Source organism: Penicillium brevicompactum, assembly GCF_028827555.1.
Source record: "Penicillium brevicompactum strain IBT 35665 chromosome Unknown utg000002l_segment0_segment0, whole genome shotgun sequence".
NCBI classification, from domain to species: domain Eukaryota; kingdom Fungi; phylum Ascomycota; class Eurotiomycetes; order Eurotiales; family Aspergillaceae; genus Penicillium; species Penicillium brevicompactum.
Window position 1 is genome coordinate 95,052 of NW_026623205.1, and position 27,660 is coordinate 122,711.

Below are 27,660 nucleotides of genomic sequence, written 5' to 3' on the forward strand. Positions count from 1 at the left end.
GTGCACTTTGTATCTATTTGTATTTAACGCGCATAAACCATAATAGAAATGTAATCGTCAATCATCAATCATCGATATTCACCTCCACAGTCACCAAGACTTTCAAACATCTCAGCCCTGGAACTGCGGTCCAAAATCGCCTGGATCAATCCCTGGTCCTCGGCATCGAGTGACCAGCCCAGACTGGCGAGGTTCTCCTCAGATTGCTCGCTGACGCCCATGCGCGCACCCACGATCACAGCTCCAACACACTTGAAGTCCAGAACCCATCGCGTGGCGACGTTGGAAACGGAGACATTGTGTTTGCGGCCAATGCTCTGCAAAGTGCGGAGGAGCTCTTGGAATAGATCCCAACCACCCCAGTTCTGGATCATGGCGAAGTACTGCGAGATCATCAGATTAGTATTCGATTACGTTGCAGGCTTGAATTGTCTCACCTTGCGAAGACTGGGGGTCATGGTCTCGGCGTACAGGTCCGGCGCCGCTTGGCCGACCCACCTTTCTGCGAGCAATCCACCGAGCTGGTATGATTAGTTTCGCTTTTTGATGCAGAGGATTTTCGTTCACTTACCAGAGTGCCGTAGGTAAGGAGCTTGATGTCGTGCTTGTCGCAGAACTCGACCATCTTGACTGTTGGTCTTGAGTCGATGAGGGAGAACTTGGATCGTTCGTTAGCCTATGTTATGCAGAGAGTGGGGATGAACGTACCTGGACTTGGTTAGTGTAGACCTTGACTCCACTTTCGATTGCCTTCTGCATATGCTCAGTATCGAAGTTGCAGAGACCAAGATGCTGGATTCGGCTATCTTGCTGCAGATATTTCAAAGCGTCAATGTACTGGGGGTCGTTGTACTATATATCGGATTAGCGATAGACCATAGGCATGGCAAGTACCAGAATGCAACTCACGAATTGCCAGTGGAATTGCAACAGGTCGATCTTGTCGGTGCGTAGTCTTTGGCAACGCTCATCAACTTTCGAGCGGATAGCGTCGGCGGTAACGGTCATGGGGTGGAAGACGCAGTATTTGGTTGCGGCGAAGAGGGAATCGGAGAATGCGCTTGAAGATCGGTATTGGCCCTTTAGGTTGTGGAGTCAGTAAGGAATATATGTTGAAAGTCGGTTGGGGGCAACTCACAAACAAAATCTCTGCGTCACCATAGTGGTCGGCCATGTCGAACGCAGTCAGACCACTCTCCACATGCTTTGAGAACTGCTGCATGATCTTGGACCGGGGTGCGATTCCCCACGCAGGGCTGGACAACTGCCACAGACCGGAGAAGACGCGGGGAAGTTGAACGTTTGCCATCTGGAAGGTCTCCGAGATGGCACGCGGAGCCTTCTCCGAGAAAGACTCATTGATGGATGGGGCAGCTGAAAGAGCAGGGTTAACCAGATCGATGGTGGCTTCGAGACCTCTTTCTAGCACGAAGGGTAATGAGTTCTGTTCCCAAGCAGCCTTGCAAGCGGTAAGAGATTTCAACAACGCCTCCAAGGGAACTCTTTCAGTTTCAGACAGATCTCGAGACCCTGACTCCACAAAGAGGGTCTTTTGAACGGCGGTGATGGCCTGGATTATGTCCCCATCCACACCCGCAATCTGGTCCACAATAGCCGACTGGCCAGTCCCGAGCTTAATTTGCGAGACCTGGTCAACAATTTCTTGCAGGAGAGGCAGGGCCTGGTAGCACATTCCACATCCTACCATACAGCAAACGCGTTTTCGCAGTTGCTGGAAGGCACCTGTCGTTTGGAATGATCCATCTGCTGCCTGATCAATCACGGTGATATTCGAGAAACGAGACGCCGTTTCTCCCAGATACTGTCTTGTCTGCTCCTCAAACACGGGCGTGCAGTCAGGTCTATTAGCCAGAATCCCACGCATGACTGCCCGCAGTCCTTCGATGGGCAGGTTGGCGATGTTGGTATCCGCCATCATATTGACATGACCGGCCTTTGGCTTAGAGGGAGCCATACTTGGAATTTCGAATATGAGTTTCGATATACCCGTTTCCCGCCGTTTGAAAGAGAGACTCTCTGAACCCGATTAAAGATATTTTCAACCTCATAGTTGACCCCTGCAAGAAACCCAAAAAAGGTTCACCGGCCGGCGACTTCTGGGCCGTTTCAGGAAATTTGGCTTGCGTCAGAAGCGCACGAGGTGGTGACCGGCGTTTCAACCCGAGTTAAAATGCCGGCTGAACCCGTCGGGCAATCGGGAAATGATCGGCGCGAACGATGCCCGAATAGGAAAGCAGTGCGCCCCCCAGAAGAAGCTCCCCTCGGGCAGTCGGGTCCCGGTTGATCTCGGGGGACGTGGAGTGACTTCGCTGGTCCACCTTGCAAGATCTCTCTACACAACCATGTCGCCGGATGGGTCCACGGCCCCCAAGGCCAGGTAAGCCTTCCGAACGCCTCTGGGGTGACACCCCTGCTGATGAAACAGCGCCAATGCCTGCTTGGCTTGCCGTCGCGTCAAGATGAAATGCACCATGACGATAGATCCCGTCAAGTGTGATCGCTGCGTGCGAAAATCAATAGACTGCGCTTTCCGCGAGCATCGTCGTGGCAGAAAGCCCGGCACACGGTAGGTGTTCCCCCGGTCGCACAGCTGAGATCGTCCGCTCACGGGAAGAAAACCCAGATTGGTCAAAGCCAGTTCTAAACGGTCGCTCGACTCGCATATGCAGGATGCGATCCCCGAGCGATCTGAAGTGCGGCCCAATTCGCGCGATGAACGCGTCTCAGACTTCTGGGCTGAGTCCGAGGGGTTGCAGCCCGATGGCCTCCTGAGCCACCAGGCGATGAAGGGGAAGTTCTCACTGCAGAATATTCTCAGTACTAACCATGGGGCGACATTCGATCGCCCTGCCGACGGGGTCTCGCCCGATGATCCAATTCGGTGTGGGCTCGTGAGCTACGAGCGAGTTGTCGGCCTTTTTGAGAAGTGAGCCTGAGAACCCTGGCAGCGAAATTCAATTGCTGATTCTTCCATAGCTTCATGACCAAGTTAAATCCATATATCAGTCAATTGGACCCTCATCTCCATACGCTAACATATGTGCGACAAAAGTCGTCATTTTTACTTTCTGCTGTGCTTACAGCTGCTTCGAAGTCTTTTGAGCCTGCGTTGTACCCAAGTATCCATGCACACGCTGAAAAGCTGTTCATGGAGGCGTTCCAGCGCGGATATAAATCGGCGGAGACTATCCAGGCAATCATGGTGCTTACCTATTGGAAAGAGCCAAGCGATACAAGAGCCTGGATGTCCGTCGGACTGGCAATTCGCATGTCAATGGATCTTGGCTGGCATAAACTGGGAACGACCCTGACATCACCCAAAGATCTGACCGACATCCGGCAAAGAGAAATCCGAAACGATGAACGTACCTGGCTGGTGCTGTTTGTATACGACCGCAGGTAAGACTTGGCCTTGGTTATTTGCAAACCCAGATTCTAATTTCGACCAGCATGAGTCTACAAACGGGGAAACCGTGGATGATCGAACGCAGCCCTTTCATTGAATCGGTCCAATCGTGGTGGATGCATCCACAAGCAATTGATAATGACCGGCTTCTCTGTAGCTTTGTGACCCTCCGACTGCTGGCAGCGGAGGTGTTTGATCTGTCAAACCCGGGAAGTCAGTATCCGGCTCCTCGCCCGTTGTCGATTTTGCAAAGTCGCATCGAACGTTGGCAAGCAAAATGGCTTGAGGTCACAGACTCAGTGAGCTGCCATAACTTCCTCATCCGGTTTTATGGCGCCCATCAATCCCTACAATTGTTCTCCATTCCGCTGCAAGAAACTTTGAAGAAAAGCAATTTTGACGAAACCTGCGACCTCAAACCGTTTTGGGTTAGCTATCAGAGTGCCATGACTATGTTGCGCTTGATGCCTGAGTATTCGACTTTCTTGGGTCATTGTCAGGATTCAATTCATGTCATGACAGCATACTCCGCCGTTCTCCTCATAAAGGTAAGATCCCCGAATCAAATATCTTCCCAGTCTTCCAATGGAGTTATCGCTGACGACTTCGACCTAGCTCTTGCTTTCTTCCCCGCCTCCCATCAGCCAAGAAATTGAGGCTGACACCCTTGCGACAATCCGCGCCGCAGCAAGTGTCTTAACGGCCCAATCCTCTGCCAGCACAAGCTGTAATCTCCAGTCCAAGTTTCTCAGCAACATTCTATCGGAGTACTCAACCATCCGACGCCCCCGCCCACTCACAATACAATCGGCCCCTCGACCAATCGACAGGCCATCCGCCCCAAGCTCGGCAGCTACCTCATTCCCCGACTCCCCCGCCACAATTCAATCTCAATCTCCAGCTGGGCAAACCATAGATACCCATCCGACCTCTTCGGTCAGGTCCTTCCACTTACAGCCCAGCCCAGCAAGCCAAGACTCAACATTCCCGCCTTCGCATCCTTCTCAACCATCGTCTGTTCAACCACCTTACTTTCATCGCCCGTCGCAGCCATATGACCCGACTATGCCTCCTATCCAACCGACTCCGAACGGCCAGCCTGTATCGGGACTAGGCTTCAATCAACAAATTGATGAAGCTTCAAATTTCCTATTTAGTGATGATGCTACGTGGGTTGGTATGTTTGCAAGTGCAGGCTTTAGCATCCAAGACGGTGTGTTTTGTGGTCAGTCTACATAAACAGTCCTTAAGGTTGCAAACAACTGTTGGAATGTAATCTATCCGGGTTTTACCTGACTTCGTCGCATCCATAATCAGATGACTGGCATTTTTGCCTTCAAAGAATTATAGAGTCGTATGATGCTCGTGGATTCCAAGGTTTTCTTTTGCATTGTATAACCAAGTTGAGGCTTTTTACACATTCGTGTGTTACACAATGACGGCCATGACAGCATAATATTGTACATCGACCCTCCCGAGATCGGAGTTGTTGAGGATTCTAGGTACTTGTGAAGGTTTCGGCGTCCCGAAGTCCTTCTACATCCATGAATCTTTGTGTTTTCTTTCGGGCAACCCGTGGACCTTTTATGTCAATTTTTCCACGGTGTTGGGGGTATTCCGGAGGTCCTCGATTTTCCAATACATAAAGCAATTATGATTAGCAAAGAGATCTTTGGAGGCTGTAGTAGATGATCGTGCGTTGGTATTAGTAATTTCATAGGATGCCCAGTCCTCCCTGATTTTCCCAGTTGGTCAGATAGAGACCTCGGGAGAGTTCGCCTGTGAAAACTAATCACCTGGGCAGGTATGAGAAGGTATATATACCCGTGGACCCAGGTCATTCCAAGGTTATAACTGCGATCCCAAGGCTTACCACCACCAACTACCACCGCCTCGGAGCCTACCGAGTCATACTAGTTCCGACAACACCCTCTTCTGTGACACCGTACAAAGTTCAAGAAATGAGCCCGAAGCCCACTATGAACTCTCATGGGAGCCTCCGAATGTAAGGATCTCGTGCCGTTAAGCCGATGAGAGAGTTCTTCGCGTTCCTGTCGTATTTATATAAAAGAGAACCTTAAAACGAGACCCGTGGAAGGCTCTCACTTCATACATCTGATTCGTGGTTTTTCATACATACTGCACGCTAATCCCAAGATTCCTTTCAACCGACCTTCACGGCCGCACGCAGACTTCAACGCGATGACGAGCTCCGTAGACAATCTGCCTTTGTTTGTTCGGCCGTATCCTCTCACCCTTTTTGCAATATTGCTTTTGAGCCCGGTGACGATATACTATTTTCTTTGGCCCGACTCTCCGTATCCTCTCATCAATCCGTCGGATAAGTCCGACCTCACAGCCTCTCAAGCAAAGATCAGATTCGTAAATGACGCCAAAGGCCTCATAAAGAAGGGATTTGAAAAGGTGACCCAGCCATATCGCGTCAAGAAAGCTGACAGAATATATTCCGCTGACTTTCAAGTTTGTCCAGTGTGATATGTTTCGATTAACTTGCGATACTGGGATCCGGCTCGTTTTGGCTCCAAAATATCTGGATGAAGTCCGAAGCCACCCGTCATTGAGCTTTAGTCGCCTGCTGCAGGCAGAAACTCATGCCCATATCCGGGGATTTGAGCCCTTCAGCGAAGACGGAGATCTATTTTTGGAAGTGATTCGTAAGAAGCTTACTCAAGCCCAGGGTGAGTTCAAAACCCTGGAAATCAACTTCGACAGATACACATCTAACAACGTATTCCTTGTTTATGACAGGAAGAATTACAGGGCCTCTCTCTGACGAGGCTTCTGTCGCTCTTCAGGATGGCTGGACAGATGATCCAAGTAAAACGACCGTTTCCTGTCAAAATAAAGAATCCAAGCTGACAAGAACAGACTGGCATGAAGTCGCTTTATATCCCACAATCCAAAAGCTTGTGGCCCAGATGTCGTGCAAAATCTTTCTGGGCGACGAGCTATGTCGAAACGAGGACTGGCTTCGAGTCATGACGAGCTACACTGGGCTTGTTATACAGGGAGCTGCAGAGCTGCAACTATGGCCCAAGATTGTCCGCCCAGTTGTGGCCCTGCTTTTGAACTCTACGAATACTCTCAGAAACGAAGTTCAGATGGCGCGCGAGATCATGAAGCCAATACTCGCGCAACGGGCGCGAGAGAAGGAAATGACGGTAAAATATGGCCGGGTTCCAAAGCCTAATGACAATGCCCTGCAGTGGATGGAAGATATTGCAGATGGTCGACCTTTTGACCCTGTAGTCATGCAGCTGTCACTTGCCACGGTGGCTATCGTTACCACCGCTGATTTTCTCACGAAAGCTTTATTGGATATCTGTGGGAAGGACGCGTTGGTTTCGGAGCTGAGGGAGGAGATGATAACGGTGTTGCGCGAAGATGGAATGGAGAAGACATCGATGTATAAGCTGCGGCTTATGGACAGTTTCCTGAAGGAGTCACAGCGGTTGAAACCTTTGAGTCTCGGTTAGTAGAACATTCAAGGGTCGTGTCTCACACTGATTGAATTGCCAGCTACGTTCCGGCGCATGGCCATGGATGACATTGAGCTGAATGACGGATCCAAGATTGCAAAAGGAACCGGGTTGATGATCACCAATGACAAGATGTGGGATTCGAAGGTTTACGAGGACCCTGAGACATTTGATCCGTATCGCTTCGTGAAACTGCGACAAGTTCCAGGCTATGAACGGTCTGCTTCGTTGGTCTCGGTCTCCCCTGAGCATATGGGGTTCGGGTATGGAACCCATGCTTGTCCCGGGCGGTTCTTTGCTGTCAATGAGGCCAAGATCGCGCTGTGCCATATACTGCTGAAGTATGAGTTCAAACTTGCAGAGGGGATGATTCCTCAGTTCAAGAGACATGGAATTGTGATACAGACCGATATGTCAGCAAGGATTATGGTGCGTCGTCGGCCGGAAGAGGTCTCGTTCTGAGACGCTCCATATGAGTACTCCGTACTCTGTGGCGAGTTTCGGGTCTGAACATCTCCACTCTCATTTTGCGTTCGGCTTTGTCCACCGTGGCTTGGTGGCTTTCGCGAAGAATGTTCGATCTCAATACCTCGTTCTGTCTTCATGAAAACCAAAAAAACTGCCCTAGCAGAGATCTTTGCTATACGGATATGCCATTATAAAGATTAAAAGTCACTCCTGTCATTACCGGAGACTGAATCTTGCGCAAGTCTTCTACGGGTCCGGCCCCATTAGCACGCCGAACGAGCCAGTTCCGCGTATAAATGACATATGTAAATCTCTAAATTGAGGCAAACAAAAATGGACTGATTTTGACACTAAACAAACTTCAAGATCGGGGAATCCTCGCCTTTTCTTTTCAGTGAGTGTGTGTGTACGGAGTACTTGTGACAAGGCTAGAACTTTCATAGAGAGGATCCTTGTAATTACGATCCACACTTATCGTTCTAAGTTTCCACTTACGCCATTATCGGACTTGCTCGGTGGATGAACACCCTCCCGGACCCGGAAAAATCTGTCAGATCATAACAGACTGCTCAAAAGGGCGGATTTCTGTCTCGGCTAATGTTGGCCCTAGTTGGTAGTTGGTGGCGGCTTATGAAATTGTGCTCATTAGCGCTTCAATAATGGAAGAATCAAGGCTATAGGATGAGGGGCGTCACATTCGCCTAAAATATTCTTGGAATGGGTATATCTCCGAGCCCTGCACGCAGTACCTTGCATTAAAATTTATTTGCTTTTGGGAAATGGGCAACGTGGGAATTGGGGGCGTGTTAGGACCCTGAGGGTTCTCGACCGGAGGGGCACGAGCCAAGAGGCACTAACAACGATTAACGAGATTTACGAACTCAGATCAAGGATATTAATACGCCATAGGTTATGATGCTAACGGAGGAAAGTACTATATTTCCAAGGAAAAAGACGAAGAAATGAAAAGATTACAATTAAAAAAAAGGGCAACGGTGATCCGGCTGGGCTCCGGTGTCCCGAACCTAAGGCTGTGATTGGTGTGCCTGGCGGAGGCTAGGCCCACTTCTTGGCCCCCGGAGGCTTAGCGTAAACCCAATGACCTCGCCGTTGCTCGCTTCCGATCACCTTAGATTATCTTACCCCTCTACACCACTCCGGATGGCTTCGATTCTGCACTCTTGTGGACTTTGGTGGATGTTTAAAAAGATATGGAATGAGACACTTGTGTGACTTGACAAACGCACCCCGCATTATGGGCTACCCCTGGCTTTCCTCTGGTGAACAACCAAGCGCTTTTGCCTCTGACTCCAATGGTGGACCCTTCGGGGAGTCCGTGCTATGCAGCCTACCTTTCGCCTCTGATTGGTTCGCGTACATCGAACTCTCTCTTTGATCCAGTCATGACCTTGATGCTAAAGGGACTAGGGTCTTTAGCCTCTTTTATGCGGCTCTTGCAATTTTACTGCACCGAATGAGGCACGGAGCCTGTGCATTGCCCTGCCGAAAGCGAGTATCTCGCTGACCTGGCTGATTCCATTCCAACCCAGATGTCACTCTGGAACGCCACCGGCTGTTTCCCTACCTTCCAAGCCACGCGTTTGGCGTGTGACCGGTCAAACCAGTCCGTTGTGCACATGGCGTGAACGGTGTGAACATGGATTAGGCCATTGTGTACTCTTTCTGTTGGGCCCCGAGCCTAGTGAAATTACTACCAAGCTTTCAATCCATTCGTCCCAAATGCGTTGGCTGGCCCTGCCAGGGTGGACCGTATCCGACGGCACTTTAGTTACCCACCTTGGAATGGTCGGATATCACAGGCTCATTTCCACCGTCTGCTGGTACTGTTCTGCTTTCTGATTAGTGCGCCTCATGTCGGAGGTCGGCATCTACATCAGGGGGCGGAGACGGACAGCCCCCGAGTGCTCTGCTATCTGTATTTCAATACCCTGGCCCCCGGGGAGTTGCATTTCCCTTCGACCATCAACACACTCTCATTTTGGCCTCTCTGGGAAACTTTCCCAAGCAGATTTTTGTCTGCGTCCTCTCGTTGTCCACGAGCCTGTCACTCCTTTTATCAGGTTGATTAGCGATTGTTGTTGCATTTAACTATAATTATCACATTCATTTTTTCACCGCAAAGATGTTTGCCAAATCTATTGCCGCGGTGTCGGCACTGTCACTCCTTGCATCGACTGCTACTGCCTTCGATGCCGATGTCAAGAACAATGTTGCGGTCTACTACGGACAGGGTGCGGACCAACAACGTCTGAGCCACTTCTGTGAACAGACCAGCATGGATATCATCAACATCGGTTTTATTAATGAGTACCCTCAGGCCGTCGGTGATTTCCCTGGATCCAACTTCGCCAACCAGTGCGATGGATTGTTCTTCTCTGGTTCTCACCTCTTGTCCGGTTGCCACCAGATTTGGGAGGATATTCCCAAGTGCCAGGCTGCTGGCAAGAAGGTATTCCTCTCCATTGGTGGTGGCTCTGCCACTACACAGTCCCTTCCCAATGATGAAGTTGCCGAGTGGTTCGCCGACTTCCTCTGGTACTCTTTCGGTCCTTACGATTCCAGCGTCTCCAGCCTTTCCTGGACCATTTCCCTGCTTGCCGGTACCTACCCCCGTCCTTTCCAGACCGTCTCTGTCGATGGATTCGATATCGATGTCGAGGCCAATGGCGGCGTTGGTTGGGCTGCCTTTGTCAACCGTATGCGTGAGCACTACGCTACTGCCTCGGACAAGACCTACTACATCTCCGGCTCTCCCCAGTGCCCGATCCCCGATGCCCAGCTCAGCGACGCTATCTCCAACTCTGTCTTTGATTTCCTCTGGGTTCAATTCTACAACAACCCAGCCTGCGCTGCCATCAACTTCGCCAATGGCAATGCCGGCTTCAACTTCGACGAGTGGGTTGGTGTCATCCAGCAGAGCGCCAACAAGAAGACCAAGCTCTACGTTGGTCTTCCCGCCTCCGAGACCGCTGCCAATGCTGGCAACTACATCACCCCTGACCAGGTTCAGCCCCTGGTTGAGACCTACATGGATGCCCACCCTGATCAGTTCGGTGGTATTATGCTTTGGGAGGCCACTGCTGGTGACAACAATGTCATTGACGGCTTGACCTACACCGAACACATGAAGGAGATCTTGTATGGTTGCGCGCCTCCTCCAGTCATCTCTTCGACTGTGAGCCCGACCCCCAAGCCTACTTCTACCCCCGTTCAGTCTTCCACCGTCCCTCCTTCCAGCTCTGCTGCCCCTTCCAGCTCTGCTGCCCCTTCCAGCTCTGCTGCCCCCTCTAGCTCTGCTGCTCCCTCCAGCTCTGCTGCTCCCTCCAGCTCTGCTGCCCCCAGCTCCGTTGCTTCTTCCAGCTCCGTTGCCCCCTCTAGCTCTGCTGCTCCCTCCAGCTCTGCTGCTCCCTCCAGCTCTGCTGCTCCCTCCAGCTCTGCTGCTCCTTCCAGCTCTGCTGCCCCCTCCAGCTCTGCTACCCCCTCTAGCTCCGTTGCTTCTTCCAGCTCTGCTGCCCCCAGCTCCGTTGCTCCCTCCAGCTCCGCTGCCCCCAGCTCCGTTGCTTCTTCCAGCTCCGTTGCTCCCTCCAGCTCCGCTGCCCCCAGCTCCGTTGCTTCTTCCAGCTCCGTTGCTCCCTCCAGCTCCGCTACCCCCTCTAGCTCTGCTGTCCCCTCCAGCTCTGCTGCTCCCAGCTCCGTTGCTTCTTCCAGCTCCGCTGTCCCCTCTAGCTCCGCTGCCTCATCTAGCTCTATTGCTTCTCCCCATTCTAGCACCCCTGCTACCACCGGCAAGCCGTCCACTTCTGTCGCTGTAACCCCCTCCGGAACCCACTCCGTTTCCAGCTCCGCGGCTCCCTCCGAGACCCCTTGCGAGTCAAACACTGCTACCTCCGACCAGTCATCTTCCTCTGCTTCCCCTAGCAGCTCCATCGCTCAGTCCTCCACCGGACGTCCCGCTCCCCGACCTTCCACCACCGGCAAGCCTGCCCCCAGCTCTACTCCCCTGACCACTAGCCCGTCCGCAGTTCAGCCCACCGGTGCTCAGACTACTGGTGCCCAGTCCAGCGGTGCTCAGTCCAGCGGTGCTCAGACTACTGGTGCCCAGTCCAGCGGTGCTCAGTCCAGCGGTGCTCAGACTACTGGTGCCCAGTCCAGCGGTGCTCAGTCCAGCGGTGCTCAGTCCAGCGGTGCTCAGTCCAGCGGTGCTCAGTCCAGCGGTGCTCAGACTACTGGTGCCCAGTCCAGCGGTGCTCAGTCCAGCGGTGCTCAGACTACTGGTGCCCAGTCCAGCGGTGCTCAGCCCACCGGCGGTAACTCAGTCACTGTCTCATCTGGTATCACTCTTACTGCTGCCCCCTCCGTAACCGCCTCACCTTCCTCATTGGCCCCTGGTACCATCACCACTATCATTGTCACATCCTACACTGATATCTGTCCTACCGGTTTCACTACAATCACCACCACCATCACCACTACCTGGTGCCCCGGTAACTCTCCCGCCACTGCTACCGCTACTGGCACTGCTCAGATTACCGCGCCCACTGGAACCGCCGAAGTGACCGCCCCTACCTCTGGCCCGGCCACTTCCACAGTTGACATCCCCGAGGGCTGGACCACCACTGTGACTGTCTGCACTCACTGTGCTGCTACCCCCACCACCGTGACCCTCACCAAGCCCGCTGCCACTGCCCCGGTCACCACCGAGGCCGTGTCGCAGACCACCGCTCCTGCGGTCCCTGAGGGTTACACAACTACTGTCACTTTCTGCCCTAAGTGTGGTCCATCTGGTAGCACTGTTACTGCCACTGTCCCCATCTCCACTGCTACTGCCCCCGCCCCTGGTGCTGGCTCTGGCTCTGGCTCTGGCTCCAACCCCGGCTCCAACCCCGGCTCTGGCTCTGGATCTTCCGGTCACGGTTCCGGCTCTGGCTCCGGTAAGCCCCAGGTGACGGTGACCGGCGTTGCCCCCGTTGCTCCTTCGTCCTCCAGTGTCACCATTGGCAGTGGAATCGGAGGCTTCCGTCCCGGTCGCCCATCCTCCACCCTGGCTGTCCGCCCCTCCACCTCGGCCTCCGCTGCTCACACAGTTGCCACCACCGGCGCCACTGCTGCCACCAACAGCCCTGTTGCTCCCAGCAGCACCGACGAAGGTGTCTCTCCCGTCTACACCGGTGCTGCCTCAAAGGCTGTTACCGGTGTTTTCGGTGGCATCTTCGCCATCGCTCTCTCCATGTTCATGATTCTCTGAGCTAGCTTGCTTGCCTGGTCAGCATGATCTCATTGTACATTCAATCCGATTGATCTCATGATGCTGATCCAAGAACTTGTCATGGTCGAGCTGATTTTTATTTACGATCTTGTTTTATTATATTCTCTTACTGATCGCCTATGGCGTGATTCTATACCTTGTGGCCTCTTTTTGTGATTTACTCAGGCCAATATCGACACGGCTTTCGTCTCGCTAAAATATTGACGAATGGCCCGGTCCATATCCATCTTTCAATCTCCTAATGATATATCCTCCCAGATGTCTCTGTCAAACTCATCTTCTGTTGCATTCCCTCCACCTTCCAAGTCTATATTCTACTATATTTCCATTTCAAAATAACTACTATATTAGAAGGTTATCCTGAAGACTGTTCACATGAACTCCAGAATTTCCGTCGAGAAGGATTCTTAGACAAATGAAATTAACAACAACAATTCCATACCTACTGCAACTACGCGAGGGCTTTAGTGGTAGCTACACTCAGTATTTTCCCGAGCTGTGAGATCCCCACATGCTCTTCCCCGCAGCCGTCATAGCCAAGGACCTCGGTCGCGGATCTTTTAAATTGTCCCCAACTCCACCTGCCTTGCTACAACCAAAATGGCTCCATTGAAGGGTATCAAGGTAATTGAACTTGCCGGTTTAGCTCCAGGTGCGTACCCCACGGAGCACAATACTTCAGCACTAACTAACCTCAACAGGCCCATTCGCTGGCCTCTTGCTAGCTGACTACGGTGCCTCGGTCCTACGCGTAGACCGACCCTCCGCAGTGAGTGCCGACCAATTGACACGAAATAAAACCTCAATTACTCTGGACCTCCGCGATGCCAGCTCTCGCAACGTGCTCCTCCGTCTTCTCACCGCCACAGACGTCCTGATCGACCCGTTCCGACCAGGTGTCCTCGAGCGCCTCGGTCTTTCCCCAACTGAAGTTTTACAAAAGGTCAACCCGCGCCTCATCGTCGCCCGCATGACAGGTTTCCGCCGCGATGGGAAATACAAGGACATGGCCGGCCACGATATCAACTACATCGCCGTCTCGGGAGTTCTGTCCATGCTGGGCCGTGCGGGGGAAAAGCCGTACGCGCCAGGCAACATAATAGGGGACTTCGCAGGTGGCGGTGCAGTCTGCTTCCAAGGCATTCTTCTCGCGCTAATTTCACGTTCCCATACCGGTCGCGGTCAGGTCGTTGAAGCTAACATGGTTGACGGCTCTGCATACCTGGCTACATTCCCTCGGCTGGCGCAAAAGACCCCCGCGTGGGCTGGTCCGCGCGGTGAAAATTTACTCGATAGTGGCTGTCCTTACTATGATACCTACGAGACCAAGGATTCTGGAAAGTATTTTGCGGTCGGGGCATTGGAGCCCCAATTCTACGCGGCGTTGCTGCGTGGACTCGCACTTGATCCGAAAAGTCTTCCTAAGCGCGAAGATCGTGCAAATTGGTCCAAGCTGCGGGACATCTTCACGCGTCGCTTTAAGGAAAAGACGCGGACGGAGTGGGAGGTTGTATTTGATGGCACCGATGCCTGTGCAACCCCCGTTCTTGAGCAGGCGGAGCTTGAAGATGCCGGATATGAGCAGCGTCCTATCGTCCATTTGGCAAGCACACCTGCGTCTCCTATTCAGGCGGATCAGGGTGGGTGGACTGGTGGAGGGCTTGCGCCCGGTGATGGGGGCCAAGAAACACTCAGAGAGTGGATGGGGTGGGAGCAGGACAAGGATTTCGTTATACGCAAGGATGGGGCCCTGTTATCATCTGGTGGTAAGGTGAAGATATAAGTCTATTTAAAGATCATGATCTGAGCGGAACATCTTATAAGAAATCTGTGTTGCCTAAATGCGTTGGGTGATCTCCGTATGAGTAACGACTTTGGATATTTTGATCCAGGGTGTTCGGGACGCTAGTCCACATGGGGTTAGCGGATGTAAGCATCTTGCATTAGCGTCCCTGGCGTTCCATGGTTCGGCCAATGAAGGTTAACCTTGGCATCAGCACCCTACATCTTTAAAGACTTGCCACAGTCTCTTTTCATAATCACTCATGTCATCCAACATGTCTGAAGACCATGAGATCGCCCTTACGCGAATGCCGCAACAAGAAGGTGTCCAAGCCCCTAAAGATGATTGGACTGGCACAATCGATCGTGTCCAGCGAAGGAAATTGCAGAACCGGTTGAATCAGCGATCATATCGTAAGCTTTTCTCCCATTGGGTCACAATAGCTTTGATCTGACTTTGTAAGGCCTACGAAAGAAACAGCAACAAACCGACAAGGATCAAGCCTGGCTAAGAAAGAATGCCATTCCTATTCCATCCAATGCCACTCCACCCATTCAGATTGAGCGGGATGCGGTTGGCTTCACGTGTAGCATTGCTCCGCCCGAAATCCACTCTATGATGCGCCAGTTCGAATCTTTAGCTTTGCAAAGCTATGTCCTTAATTCCCCCACAACGGACCACCTATTATCCTTGTCGAAGCTCAATATTCAGCGTGCAATCATCGAAAATATCCACTCCGTCGGAATGACGATGGAATGGACCCAGCGAGACGAATCAATTTCGATCTTCAATATGCCTACACCCCAACTACCTGAACTCTTAATACCGCCTAGTCTACGACCGACGCAATGTCAACGACTTATACCTCATCATCCATGGCTTGACTTCTTCCCCTTTCCAAATATGCGGGACAATCTCATCGCCGTGCAAGATCTCATTGACGATGACGATCTCTGTCATGATTTGATGGCGTTTTGGGATACAAGGAATACCGATGCCACAATGCTGGTATGGGGACCTTCTTGGGAGCCAGATAATTGGGAGGTCACCCCAGCCTTTTTAAAGAAATGGGGATTTCTGCTTCGTGGATGCGAGGATTTGATAAGAAGTACCAATCGATGGAGAGCCCAGAGGGGAGAAAAACATCTCTCTTGGAAATCAACGTTGGCTATGGTGTATACAAGACCCATTTCCCAAAGCGAGGATGTTACATGATGGGATGACAGAGTTATACCCGTGGAATTTCTTTGGAATTTCTTCATATTATGCGCGAAGTATCTGAGTGGGAACTCGAAAATTCTTGCACCCCAATATTTATCCTGGCCCAGCGCCGGACAGGCCCAACGAAAACAATCGCCTTGCATCAATCAAAGGCAATGATGACTTTGGTTGCTTCATGTCTTTCGAATCTTGCATAGGCCTGAGGGGCATCCTCAATGTCAATCACGTCACTCACAATAAACCCAGGCCTTGCCTTTCCTGAAGCAACAAGATGCACGAGATTTGGAGCGAGCTCAATCGGGTCTGAAGGACCAGCCGCCCACTTGTACCCACCAGAGAAGAAATCAGAGAGGGAGAAATGAACATCGGTGTGCACGGTGGAAGCGCGTGGTGCTGTGGCCGTGTTGTTCGATTCAGGGTTGTACACTCCAACCGTACCAAGTCCACCACCTGCAGATGTCACGGCGAGCATGTTGTTAATGATAACGTCGGATTGCACAGTCAAGTTTCTATTAACTTGCTCATAGCCAACTGCATCGACACTCCTCGAGACACCGTCTGGCTCGAGTGCTAGAATCTGGTCGACCGGGTCGGCGTCTTGGAAATTTATCGGGATTGCACCAATAGATTCTGCAAGGTCCAGTCGATCACCAACATAATCCACGCTGTAGACCTTTGATGCACCTCGTAATGTCGCAGAGTAGGCTGTCATGAGTCCGACAGGTCCGGCACCAAAGACCGCTACAGTATCGCCCGGCTGGAAACCGGCGTAATCGAGGGCTGCCCATCCAGTAGCGAAGATGTCGGAAAGCATGACATAGTCGTTGATCAGCGAGACGGATTCGTTTGTAGTTGAGTTCGTATGTTCAAGGGATGGAATTGGGATCAGTCCATCATCGGCGAAGGGAACTCGTAGATATTCAGCTGGCAACATGTTAATTGATGATCAACCTGTGAAGCGAATTGGAATAGAAATCGCTTACCCTGGGTACCGCCAATATCACCACCATTTCCATAGCTGGCATACAATGAGGAGGTGAGATCTGTATGTAGGTGTCCTTCGTCGACGGTGAAGGGCACGATAACAGGATCGCCGACTTGGAGAGAACCCACTCCGCTTCCGATCTTTGAGACGTATCCTACTCCTTCATGACCAAGACCAAAAGGGGCTGGCATGCCCTCATTCGTTCCACGATAAATATGAAGATCTGAGCCACATATAGCTGCTCGGGACATGCGAATAATTGCATCAGTTTGATTGATAATTGTAGGCATTGGCAAGTCAACAACAGCCACATTGTACGCATTGCCTTGCCAGACCACTGCACGCATTGTCTCATTCATTAAAGTTGAATTGACGAGTGCCATCTTCGAGGGATCACAGCAGACAAAGTGGTTGTCAAATGTTAAACTTCAGGTCTGTGAATAGTATGGGTAGACTGTATTTATAGTCTCATGTCTACGCCAATACTTGTTTAAGGGGGGTAGAACCTTTTGCTACAGCAGGATAGATATCGATTCTCAACTCATCTTGGCACTTGGCATACGGACTTTCCACGGCTTTTGTCACGCAACGGTCCAGGTAGAGTGGATGTTTCGTCATTCGACCGGCCAATCTATGTACCACACAGACCTGTTGAGCTACATGCCAAGTGTAAGCAGCCCAAGTCACGCTGGGGCTTGATTGAAAGAGTAGAGCTGCCATTACAAAACAAAGACGTACGCATGTTGATCATCCACTCCACTTGCTACATAGCCCTGGATGGGGATATGCAAGATGCTGATTAGTACTAACCGTGTTAGGACTAGCTGCCAAGCATCCCGTGGACGGCTGTCAATTTAACCAATAATAGTGTGACAATCTCCACCGGCTGTCCAATCACCGATTTATTTCAGATTTTGTGGGCCCTTCAAGTTGGAACCCCGGCTCGATGTAAGCAATTCGCATCAGAACTTAAGGGCCACGGAGATATTTAAGTAAACCCGAAGTCCTTTAAGACTTCGGATTGATTGAGCATATCTGGTCAGGCCATACGAAAATCTTCACCGTTTTACTACACCTGGGCACCTTGGCAAGATGCACGAATATCTACATACTGGAGCCATCGACTGCACCAAGCCTTTGAATGTGGGGGGTCTCAAAGGGAAGACCGCAATAGTTACAGGAGGTACAGTGTTGTTCGATTTACGATTGATCAATTACCAACATGGAAAAAAACAGGTGCCAATGGCCTAGGAGAAGCCTATGTTAGGGCTTTGGTTGCTGCAGGGTATGTGTTGTGCAGAAGATTTATGGGTTGATGAATATGTCACAAGAACTGATAATCTATCTATAGAGTCAAGGTTTGCATCGGCGACTCTGACCAGATAGGTGGAAGCAAGCTAGAGCAAGAGCTTGAAGGGTGAGTAAAAGCCCTGTGTTGAAGTTCTTTTCCCATACGTACCTTTGCTGTGACGTTCTTTTTAAGTGCTGATGCTGACATCCTATACCAAAGGGCAAAATTTGTCCCCTGTGACATCACCAAATGGGACGATCAAGTTCGACTATTTCAACAAGCATTGCTCTTTTCTCCAACAGGGAAGATTTCACATGTTGTCGCAAATGCCGGCATCCATCGCCCGGACGATATCTTCTCGTATTCTGGAGATCATGAAGAGCCGAAGGAGCCAAATTTGAGTGTCATTGACGTCAATATAAAAGGCACACTCTACACCGCCAAGCTTGCCGCGCATCATTTCATCAGACAAAATGGCACTCAAAGCGTGCCGGAACAGGAGGATACATCTTTGGTTTTGATTGGATCGGGGGCGGCCTTCTTGGACTGCCCGAGAGCTCCACAATATTGTGCAAGCAAATGGGCCATGCGAGGTATCATGCACTCCTTGAGAAGAACTGCCTTCTACTACGGCAGTCGAGTCAACGTCATTTCGCCTTGGTAAGTATTGCCATCATATCTCTCGAATCTCAGCCACTGATCACCTCCGAAGGTACGTTAAAACAAACATCCTATCGGAAAGCGATTTCAAACATGTCTCGAGTGTTGGAGTCAAATTCGCGCATACGGAGGATGCGTCTCAATGCTTGCTCAGAATTCTTGGCGATGAAAGTGTGAATGGTCATTCGTTCTTCGTTTCAGGGAAGCAATGGGCTCCGAACGGATACGTGGATCTGGATCTAGAGGACTATCCGAACAGCGAGCTCATCCGCGAGATCCAAGAGGATCAGATGAAGTCAGCTCCTGTCAGTCTGGGACTTTTTGTTTGAACAGTGAAGTGACTGGCTAGTATCATGCCAGCGGAATATTGAGTGATTATGTCCTTGGTCCGGAAAAGAATTAGGCCGCTGGTTCAGGGCTTTTCGTTGTCCCTTTTTCATGGGAGTTGCATCTCATAACCGTGTTGTAGCGTGGATTCAGGCATGTCCAGAAGTCCCATGTAGCCACCCAGTATATCTTCCGTGCTTATATCCCAGAGAAAGTCTGGCCACGAGCCAGGCATATCGCTTTGATTTCCTTGCACGACACCATAGCTTCCACCCATGAGGGTTGTATCCTGCAAAGATGAAGAATACCTGAGCCCAGATGAGCTTGCCTCGCCATAGGCAACTTCTGCAGGTGGTGGAGCCTTGTCCTCAGAGTGAGTCAAGTGGTATTTTTGCTCAAACCATTCAAGGATACGCGCAACCCAAAGCTCGTAGAAGTGTTTGAACTGGCTCTTCTCGTCGGATTTTACTCTGTCTTTGCTGAGCCACTGTAGCCGCAATGATGTGCCTCGAAGAATCTGCGGCATATCCAAAGCCGAGCACAAGGCCCCAACATGTGGACTTCGCGGTGCATACTTTGCGCCAGTCACGGCAAGTTTGCAGCTCAAAACCAAGTTGAACCCTGTCTGCAGCCATTGGGTGTGACTGATTGTGCCATAAGTTTCGGGGGAATATTTGAAAAAATAGTCAAAGAATTTCTTGGCCCCAGTTAGCCCGCGGGTGAGGAGCTCAACTTGAAAGGGCGTTAAGTCCAGTGACTGGCCACCGCTTCGCAGGTGTGGTGGAAGTCCAGCATCGGCGTTCGAGCGGGGCATTGCTGAAGCGGCTAGACTCGCTGTGTCATGCTTATCAAACAAGCAGGCCTGGCATAGGAAGAGCTGTAATGTGTGCAAATTGAATTGAAGGAGGGCTAGTGACGGTAGCAGTCAATATCGTACGCAGGTACACATGTTAGTTGACTTTCATCACTTACAATTTTCCGAGAAAGTCGCGGGTAGTGTTGTCTTATATTCGTTGATCTCAGATTGAAACCCATTCATGTCGGCCTCTAGTACTGGACTTGCGGAAGTTACCACGGCGTCGTCAATTCGCTCAAATATTTGTTGCAGCTTTACCAAGTGTATCAGACACCGGTCGCTGGCAGTTTCAGCATTTGCTAGTAGTTCAAAGGCTGATTTTTCGACGTATGAAAGTCGAGTCATCATGCGATCCTTTTGGAACAACGTCGATCGACTATGCGACCACGTTCAGTCAGCATAATGATGATAAATAGCAAAAGAAATTGACTCACCATGAGGATAGCATGTAGCAACCAACCAAGGCCCGTCTTCCCTCATTCTTGGACTGTTTGCTGCTGTCATGATCGGGTGATATCTTGCTCAAGTCCATTCGGGAATAGAACGACTGGGTCTCAGAGACCCGGTCAAGGCGCAAGTCGCCAGCAACACTCCAGGCAAGATGAAGATAGCTGGAGAATCTCAAGTGCTGAGCTTGGTGATGTATCCTGCAAGATCGAAATCATTTGATAAACATGAGATCCCTTTAGCTAAAGGTGGTGCTTCAACTTACCATGCTAAAGCTACAAGCAGGCCCTGTAAGACGTCCATGGATGGACTATGGGAGAAGATCATTCGATCCGCAACAGCCGACTGAAAGGTCTCTTCCAAAACCTTCTGGACCGGTTCATTCTTGTATGTGCAGACCTTGAGGACAGCCAGCAACAGGAACGGCTTTTCCGCTCGAAGCTGATCAAGCGTTGTTTCCGGTGGAATGAGGACGAATGGAAAATATGGCATCAATGTATCACGAAAAGAGTCAAGTATCTTCACGGCATCACCGTAGCTCACAACCCCGCGATCTATCACATCTTGGGGTTTATCCTGGTTGGAATGAGGATCCAGCTCAGCAGAGGGGAGGTCAGAAACCTCCCGCTGCGGTGTGACGTGTGGCTGATTGCCAACTCGTGCCAGAAGCTCATCGACTTTCGCTTCAAGGGCCTCCACTCTTCTGTTTTGATAGGCTCAGCGTCAGCATTGCATTAAACACAACGAGTCGTGGAATTTGGGTGCCTTACGTCCCCTTCTTAGCGGGATTATAGCGGGCTCGAGCGGGCCGAAAATAACAGTCTTTCTCCAGGCGCCGACATCTAGATCTTGTGGTAAGCGCTTATCCCTTGTAGTCCGAGAAAGGGTGATGTAATTGTGCGCCCAATGGCTAACAAGACGTACCGATCGCAAATGGGGGACTCGGGAGCTCGGATGCATCGGATTTTCCCACGAGCGCAGTTTTCACACGTTTTAACGTGTCCCGCCTTAGACGCCATTGTCCGAATGCAGTATGAGTCGCGGCGACAGTGGGGGTGTACTCTGAAAGGACGAGGGATTGGAAAGGTTGAAGAGGACAAGGACAAGGACGCGGGGACGGGTACGGACACGGACACGGACTTCCGACAAAGGCATGTCTTGGCATAAGCCTCCCCAGGCAACGGCTTACTCTTTGCTCCATACATCGCATCCACTTCGTATCGATCAGTCAATGATGTTGATTATTGGTCTTCATCTTAAAGGATTTGGGGGTTGCTTCCAGGGTTAGAGCCCAGAGCCTAAAAATACTGACACAGCCTCAAGATTGTGGAAGTAAACGTACACATAACAGAGTAGAGACAACGACAGGTTGGGAATAAATAGTGCCTACCGAGACTCTACACCGTGATCAATTCAACAACAGCTCTCCTCTTTCTCATCTTCAAACACCATTTTTGAGTCTGCTCTCCATCGGGTCACCATGTCTGATTACAACCCCGATGATTGTACGTTGCAAACGTGCCCGTTGAGTGCTGCGTATATCGAATATCAGCCGAACCTCGCAGGAAATATCTTTTTCATTGCGGTTTTCGCAGTGCTGCTGGTCTGCCAAATTGGCACAGGTATCGTGTTTCGAGCTTGGACTTTCATGGTTCCCATGGTTGCCGGTTTGATATTAGAGGTGATAGGATACCTGGGCCGAGTACTCTTACACAACAACCCATTTGACTTTAATTCTTTCTTGATGTAAGCTTTCAACTCGTGAGTTTTAATTTATTCTGGATCCAATACTAATCAATATGCCCAATTTCAAGGTACCTTATATGTCTCACCATTGCACCAGCTTTCTTTACGGCCGGCATCTATCTATGCCTTGGGCGTATCATTGCCGTTTATGGCGAGGAATATTCACGACTAAAGCCGCGAACTTATGTTTACATATTCGTCACCTGTGATTTGATTTCTCTCATACTACAGGCTGCTGGCGGTGCTGTGACTTCTATTGCCGATGAGCAATCTTTGCAAGACACCGGAGTCAACATTATGATCGCTGGTTTAGTCTTTCAAGTCGCGTCCATTATTGTGTTTTGTATCCTCGTCATTGAATATGGAGTCCGCGTCGTACGAGGGAAGTGTGCAACTTCAGAGAAGCGTCAAGTGAGCTGGAGAAGGAGATCATTTCTGATCGGTATGCATATTGCCACTCATACGGCCACAAGAAGAACTTTGCTAATAAAATATCTATATCAGGCCTGGCGACTGCAGTTCTGACAATCTTGATTCGGTCCACGTTTCGCGTGGCGGAGCTCCAGGGTGGATTCAGCAGTAGTCTGGCGAATGACGAGATAGCCTTGATGATTCTCGAGGGCGCCATGATTTCCATCGCCTGTATCTGCCTTACAGCATTACATCCAGCTTTACTCGTGGGAAAAGGTTGGAGGAAGCCTGAGCCTCTCACTCAGCGATCTGACTCGGAAGTTGAGTTAAGTTGAATTGTGGACATGATGTTGACTGAGCTATGATATACATTTGATGATGCGGAATTCGGGACTATTAACACGGGCTATTCTAAAATCAATAGACAGAATATAAGAAAGAGGGTCATTCATCATACTGAAAAGCTTATAATTCAAATGTGGTGGTGCAAATAGAAAACGAGGAGCAAAAGTGAGATCCCTGAAACAAATCTGGCTGCAAACGATATTTCCCACCACCCTTCCTTCCCTTGCCACTTTTCACTTTTCTTTATGTCTTCAAATATCAATGAGAAGTAAAATCTTGGAAAGATCGAAGAGGAGGCGAATACAATGAATTATCACCCTTTTGCATTTTTGACTCAACAGGCCTGTCCCACTCGGACGACAACTTTCCCTGTGTGGGTTGAGCCCCACAGATACTCATATGCTTCCTTCACATTTTCAAATTCAAAAGTTTTGTCGATGATGGGTCTGATTGACTTTGTTTCAAAGCATTCCAGCATATCCTGCAACTGCTCCCGGGAGCCAACAACCACTCCTCGGAGTATACACAGTCGGTCTAACGCCAAAAAGGCGGCGTCTGGCCCACGAAGTTCTTTCCCGGTGCCCAATGGGTCTGGGTTTGTTATATGCCCAATGCAATGAATGATTCCGTGCATCGCAATGGCATCGAAGGACCCCTGCAGCGTCAGAGTTCCGCCGACTTCAATTATATGATCCACGCCGCGCCCATTGGTAATATTCTTTGCCTCTGCGGCCCAACCTGGTTGCTTTCGGTAGTTGATGGTGTGAGTTGCACCCATTTGTCGTGCCCTTTCTAGTTTCTGATCGGACGAAGATGTGACGATTGTGGTTGCCCCAGCCGCATGGGCGATCTGCAGACCAAATGTCGATACACCTCCTGTACCTTGCAACAGAACAGTTTGGCCAGGCCTCACGGCCACCAAGCCATAGAGGGCGTTCCATGCAGTCAGGGCAGCGCATGGGAGGCATGATGCTTCTTCAAACGACAGATAATCGGGTATCCTCACAACCCCTGTCTTCGGGAAGATAAAGAACTCCCCAAGCAGACCTTGCGTCTCTCCTCCTAGTTGAGTGAGAAGTGTTTCCGGAGTGAGTCTGCCAGCTAGGTGATCTTGCGTGAAATTTGCAAGTACTCGGTCGCCGGGCTGCCATTCTGTAACACCTTCGCCAACTTCTTCAATGACACCTTTCGGTATATGTCAGCCAATGTGCCTTCATATCGGTCGGGAAGCACAAACCTGCGCCATCGCTGCCTGGTACAAGGGCGTCGGGCCCAGGAAACGGGTATGTCCCGAGGGCAATGATACCATCTCGCCAATTCAATGAGACTGCCTTGATCCTGATCAGGATTTGCCCATATTTGGGAGGAGTCTTTGGAACTTCACGAAGTGTCAGACTATCAAAGCCATTCTTCTGCGGAAAGTAGTATTGCTGAAATGTCGATGAAGGCATGATTTACTGAGATAACATAGTTCCGAAGGTGTGATGTGTTCTTCTTATAGGATATTCTTCCTCTCAATCGGTGGGATATAATAATGCATATCTTTGATAATTGTTGACTGCAAAGACGCCAATTACGCCGGGCCGCCCTAACAACGCAAAGAGTGGGGACAGGTCCCAAAGACAGTGGAGACTCTTGACTCTCCAATTGGGCATGATCCACTGTCGGTAGATCCATTCTTATAGTGTCTGCGGGACCTGCCCTTCGGTGCAAAGACAGCCTGGGAAACACCTTGGAACATCTCCTGCCAAGGACCCCCTCTTTGATTGGAGGCTTCCATTATGCACGGCCGAGAACTGACCCACTATTTACGCTGACTGTTCGGACATTTCACCTTCGAAGATACGCCATTCACGCCGAACGATTAAAGCCTCATGCTGTAACATCACCTGAGAAGAACTGAACTGAAGAGAGTCTTCCATTTTGAAAGTCTTTGGAAGGATGAAACTGATTAAATATATCCACTGTTCATATAATAACCCTTCACTAGTTAGACACAGCGTACGCCATCAACCAGAATTTCCACTCCGCTAATAATTGAACTTGCAGGCTCCGCCAGGAAAAGGGCAACATTGGCAACATCAGACGGCTCAACCAAGCGGCCAATGGGAATAGACTCGCACTTTGCCTTAATAATTTCAGCAGGAACGGGGCCATCTGCGATGCCAGCAAATCTGTTCAGCAGGGGTGTGTTTCCCGAAGTCGGACAGATAGTATTGAATCGCAATTGGTCCCTCGCAAATTCCAGTGCCATGGACTTGGTCGCCGAGGAGACACCTGCTTTTGTTGCGTTATACCATGTCTGAGTGGCGCCTGGTCGGACGGCATTCTCGCTGGAGATCACAACGGTAGAGCCCGGTCCGTTCTTCTTCATTTCGGGGATGAGAACCTTGGATGCAAGGTAGATACTTCTCACGTTGACGTTGAAAAGGCGATCGAACTCTTCCACAGTTACATCCAGGCCGGACTTGTTGGGGTATGACCAGCCGGCGTTGTGGACGACAATGGAGGGGGCTTTTCCGAATTTGGAAATAGACGTCTCCAGCTATAGCGAAAAGTAAGTATCAGAAGAAGGCAATCAAACAAGCTGGCAAGAATAGGTGGGTAATCCATCGATGGTACATACCGCTTTGTTCCTACTATCTTCTTCGGCAACATTTGCCTTGATCTGATAGGCTACGCTCTCAGGGAACGCATCAACTGGGCCATCGGTGGCCTGGAGGTCCATTCCAAGTACTACCGCGCCTTCACGGATAAAGGTCTCTAGTATTCCGCGTCCGAAGCCCTGGGTTGATTCTTGCGCCTGTGTCTTGTATTAGTCATGGGCATGGTTCCTTCAAGAATTCGAAGTCGCCTACCTCTGTCGACATGTCAAGCATCCGGTCTTATCATGCTTGGAGCCATTTCGTCGTTTCACTGGGTTGGTCATCGTGGGAGATATGGGTAGTGGTCACCACCCCCGCGGGCCGGCAGTCGGAGGCGGCTCCGGGGCTGATTGACTTGCTGAGTTATGAAGATCTCCGCCCGGGCGGGGCCTTGGGGCCCGGGGCACTGGGACCGTCCTGCGGGCATGATTGCCTATCACACGGGGCTATCCATACCTACAACATCCAAGATCAAAGGTATGTCTACGCATTGGTTTATGTGATAGATACTCATGGCAAATGCTTTCCGGTAACGTTTGGTGTTTGCAAGAAGAATATAAGTCCACTCACAGCCGCCTAATCCAAGTTCGATACAAAAAACTGATTTATTTCGTGGACATTCATTTCCACCTTATTCGCTTCCAGCTCATATACTGCTGGTCAGTAGGCATAAAGAACATCGCCAGCACCCTGCAGAGCACCGCGGCTGATCTTGCGGTTGGTACTTTGCAGCCACCATCTCAAAGCCCAGGCACTCGCGATAGTCGCAATTCCAAAGCCTGTGTTTGCCGACATCCCGATCAGATATTGAGGCCCATCGCTCTTCGGGTAGAGATAGGCTGTATAGATATATGATGCATTCGCCACAACGTTGATGAAACCAATCGAGGCAGCTTTCTTTTCTGGCGTCTGGCCAAGTGTGGCAGACACCCAACCTAGAATGACTGAGTTGACAGCATATGCACCACTGGCGAAGAGGAAACAAGCCACATATCTTGCGCCCTTGTTAAGCGTCGTACAGGATATGATGAATCCTATGACTGCGACGCCCATTGCAAGAGTGATGTGCCACGTGCGCTCATTATACCGCCCAGAAGTAATGCCGACAATGATACAGCAGATACCAGAGAAAACGTAAGGAGGACACGTCAAGACCAGGGTGACGGTACTGCTGAATCCAAGGCTTCCAACAACGGTCGGGAAGAAATTATTAAAGCCACAGGCACTAAGGTGCATGTTCTGCATGAAGGCCAAAAGATAGAGGCGAGGGTCGGCCATAGCCTGCTTCAATCCAGCCATGACACCCTTGGATTCCTCGCTACTCACTGTATCGCGTGCAATGCGATCGTGCGCAAGTTGGCGTTCCTCGGGAGTCAGCCACCGTGTGGTGAGCGGATGATCAGGTAGCATGAAGACACCAAGGCCTGCAACACCGAAGGTCACAGCACCCTCAATGATGAACAGCCACTGCCAGCCTTTCAGTCCCATGTGATGATCCAATGTCTCAAACGTCGCAGCCGCGATTAGTCCAGCGACGGCTGTCGCCACGATGTTTCCGGTGTACAAGATAGAGATGCGGAGAGCAATCTCCTTGCGCGTGTAGAAAACCGATAGTAGGAATAATGCGCCTGGGTAGAATGGCGCCTCGGTGACTCCTAGGAAGAATCGAACCATAAGAAGACCGATGTAGTTTTTAGTAAGAGCCGTGCATGCTGAAACAATAGCCCAAAGTCCCATGCACACGCTCATGTATAAAGATGGGCGGAACTTCTTGGAAGACATCAACATGTTGGATGGGATCTGCATCAGCAAGTATCTGTTCACGGGTCAGGCTCGGTCCGTTCTCGTTGGAGCAGGTGCAACATACCCGACAAACAAGATAGAGATACAAGTATTGTACTGTGTTCCGACAAGACCGAGGTCCTCCTCGAGATCATTAAGACGTGCATTGGCAATCGCATTGCGATCGATCTATTTTCATTCACGTTAGCTGTGCCAGACCAATGTGTAGATATTCAAATGGTATGCGTACGTAGTTCAAGAAGTACATTGCCCATAGGATGGGCATGATCCTGAAGTCCAGCTTGCGAACAAGTTTGATTTCGACAGGATCGACTTTGGCTGTGGCCCCAGAATAATCTCCTTGGACTTTCTCATCTGCGTGGATGGAATCCACATCTTCGACATGAGAGTTGCCGGTCTCCTTGCTGTCAAGTACTGGAGCTGAGGGCGCCTTGCTAGTCTTTGAAAAGATGGCCATG

General features: G+C 50.6%; 13 protein-coding genes across 13 annotated transcripts; 7 read left to right on the forward strand and 6 right to left on the reverse strand.

Annotated features, from left to right (window-relative positions):
* Window positions 1–68: 68 nt before the first annotated feature.
* On the reverse strand, window positions 69–1,975 carry N7506_002807 (aldo/keto reductase; the record flags this gene model as incomplete). The annotated part of the gene is made up of 6 exons (XM_056952102.1): window positions 69–383; window positions 438–521; window positions 572–658; window positions 709–852; window positions 910–1,080; window positions 1,139–1,975. 6 exons carry the CDS (start codon window positions 1,973–1,975, stop codon window positions 69–71), a joined length of 1,638 nt encoding a protein of 545 aa, XP_056813794.1.
* Window positions 1,976–2,222: 247 nt separating this feature from the next.
* N7506_002808 (uncharacterized protein) lies at window positions 2,223–4,666 on the forward strand (the record flags this gene model as incomplete). The annotated part of the gene is made up of 6 exons (XM_056952103.1): window positions 2,223–2,398; window positions 2,447–2,587; window positions 2,660–2,947; window positions 2,998–3,420; window positions 3,471–3,975; window positions 4,043–4,666. The coding sequence occupies 6 exons, from the start codon at window positions 2,223–2,225 to the stop codon at window positions 4,664–4,666; spliced, it is 2,157 nt and encodes a 718-aa protein (XP_056813795.1).
* Window positions 4,667–5,924: 1,258 nt separating this feature from the next.
* On the forward strand, window positions 5,925–7,389 carry N7506_002809 (cytochrome P450; the record flags this gene model as incomplete). The annotated part of the gene is made up of 3 exons (XM_056952104.1): window positions 5,925–6,126; window positions 6,317–6,919; window positions 6,968–7,389. The coding sequence occupies 3 exons, from the start codon at window positions 5,925–5,927 to the stop codon at window positions 7,387–7,389; spliced, it is 1,227 nt and encodes a 408-aa protein (XP_056813796.1).
* Window positions 7,390–9,538: 2,149 nt separating this feature from the next.
* chiA1 (class III chitinase ChiA1) lies at window positions 9,539–12,661 on the forward strand (the record flags this gene model as incomplete). The annotated part of the gene is made up of 1 exon (XM_056952105.1): window positions 9,539–12,661. One exon carries the CDS (start codon window positions 9,539–9,541, stop codon window positions 12,659–12,661), a length of 3,123 nt encoding a protein of 1,040 aa, XP_056813797.1.
* A 621-nt stretch (window positions 12,662–13,282) lies between these two features.
* N7506_002811 (CaiB/BaiF CoA transferase family protein) lies at window positions 13,283–14,465 on the forward strand (the record flags this gene model as incomplete). The annotated part of the gene is made up of 2 exons (XM_056952106.1): window positions 13,283–13,334; window positions 13,384–14,465. The coding sequence occupies 2 exons, from the start codon at window positions 13,283–13,285 to the stop codon at window positions 14,463–14,465; spliced, it is 1,134 nt and encodes a 377-aa protein (XP_056813798.1).
* A 262-nt stretch (window positions 14,466–14,727) lies between these two features.
* On the forward strand, window positions 14,728–15,680 carry N7506_002812 (bZIP transcription factor; the record flags this gene model as incomplete). Its single annotated transcript, XM_056952107.1, has 2 exons — window positions 14,728–14,878; window positions 14,929–15,680. The coding sequence occupies 2 exons, from the start codon at window positions 14,728–14,730 to the stop codon at window positions 15,678–15,680; spliced, it is 903 nt and encodes a 300-aa protein (XP_056813799.1).
* Window positions 15,681–15,828: 148 nt separating this feature from the next.
* N7506_002813 (glutathione-independent formaldehyde dehydrogenase) lies at window positions 15,829–17,054 on the reverse strand (the record flags this gene model as incomplete). The annotated part of the gene is made up of 2 exons (XM_056952108.1): window positions 15,829–16,610; window positions 16,670–17,054. 2 exons carry the CDS (start codon window positions 17,052–17,054, stop codon window positions 15,829–15,831), a joined length of 1,167 nt encoding a protein of 388 aa, XP_056813800.1.
* A 709-nt stretch (window positions 17,055–17,763) lies between these two features.
* N7506_002814 (putative short chain dehydrogenase/reductase) lies at window positions 17,764–18,951 on the forward strand (the record flags this gene model as incomplete). Its single annotated transcript, XM_056952109.1, has 5 exons — window positions 17,764–17,854; window positions 17,908–17,956; window positions 18,023–18,088; window positions 18,155–18,622; window positions 18,675–18,951. The coding sequence occupies 5 exons, from the start codon at window positions 17,764–17,766 to the stop codon at window positions 18,949–18,951; spliced, it is 951 nt and encodes a 316-aa protein (XP_056813801.1).
* A 107-nt stretch (window positions 18,952–19,058) lies between these two features.
* N7506_002815 (fungal specific transcription factor domain-containing protein) lies at window positions 19,059–21,271 on the reverse strand (the record flags this gene model as incomplete). Its single annotated transcript, XM_056952110.1, has 5 exons — window positions 19,059–19,858; window positions 19,922–20,181; window positions 20,240–20,452; window positions 20,518–20,955; window positions 21,177–21,271. The coding sequence occupies 5 exons, from the start codon at window positions 21,269–21,271 to the stop codon at window positions 19,059–19,061; spliced, it is 1,806 nt and encodes a 601-aa protein (XP_056813802.1).
* A 461-nt stretch (window positions 21,272–21,732) lies between these two features.
* N7506_002816 (RTA1 domain-containing protein) lies at window positions 21,733–22,744 on the forward strand (the record flags this gene model as incomplete). The annotated part of the gene is made up of 3 exons (XM_056952111.1): window positions 21,733–21,998; window positions 22,067–22,440; window positions 22,503–22,744. 3 exons carry the CDS (start codon window positions 21,733–21,735, stop codon window positions 22,742–22,744), a joined length of 882 nt encoding a protein of 293 aa, XP_056813803.1.
* Window positions 22,745–23,088: 344 nt separating this feature from the next.
* N7506_002817 (zinc-dependent alcohol dehydrogenase family protein) lies at window positions 23,089–24,205 on the reverse strand (the record flags this gene model as incomplete). The annotated part of the gene is made up of 2 exons (XM_056952112.1): window positions 23,089–23,939; window positions 23,992–24,205. 2 exons carry the CDS (start codon window positions 24,203–24,205, stop codon window positions 23,089–23,091), a joined length of 1,065 nt encoding a protein of 354 aa, XP_056813804.1.
* A 539-nt stretch (window positions 24,206–24,744) lies between these two features.
* N7506_002818 (uncharacterized protein) lies at window positions 24,745–25,624 on the reverse strand (the record flags this gene model as incomplete). The annotated part of the gene is made up of 3 exons (XM_056952113.1): window positions 24,745–25,299; window positions 25,381–25,557; window positions 25,613–25,624. 3 exons carry the CDS (start codon window positions 25,622–25,624, stop codon window positions 24,745–24,747), a joined length of 744 nt encoding a protein of 247 aa, XP_056813805.1.
* A 435-nt stretch (window positions 25,625–26,059) lies between these two features.
* Window positions 26,060–27,659, reverse strand: N7506_002819 (uncharacterized protein; the record flags this gene model as incomplete). The annotated part of the gene is made up of 3 exons (XM_056952114.1): window positions 26,060–27,215; window positions 27,267–27,370; window positions 27,432–27,659. The coding sequence occupies 3 exons, from the start codon at window positions 27,657–27,659 to the stop codon at window positions 26,060–26,062; spliced, it is 1,488 nt and encodes a 495-aa protein (XP_056813806.1).
* Between the last annotated feature and the right edge of the window lies 1 nt (window position 27,660).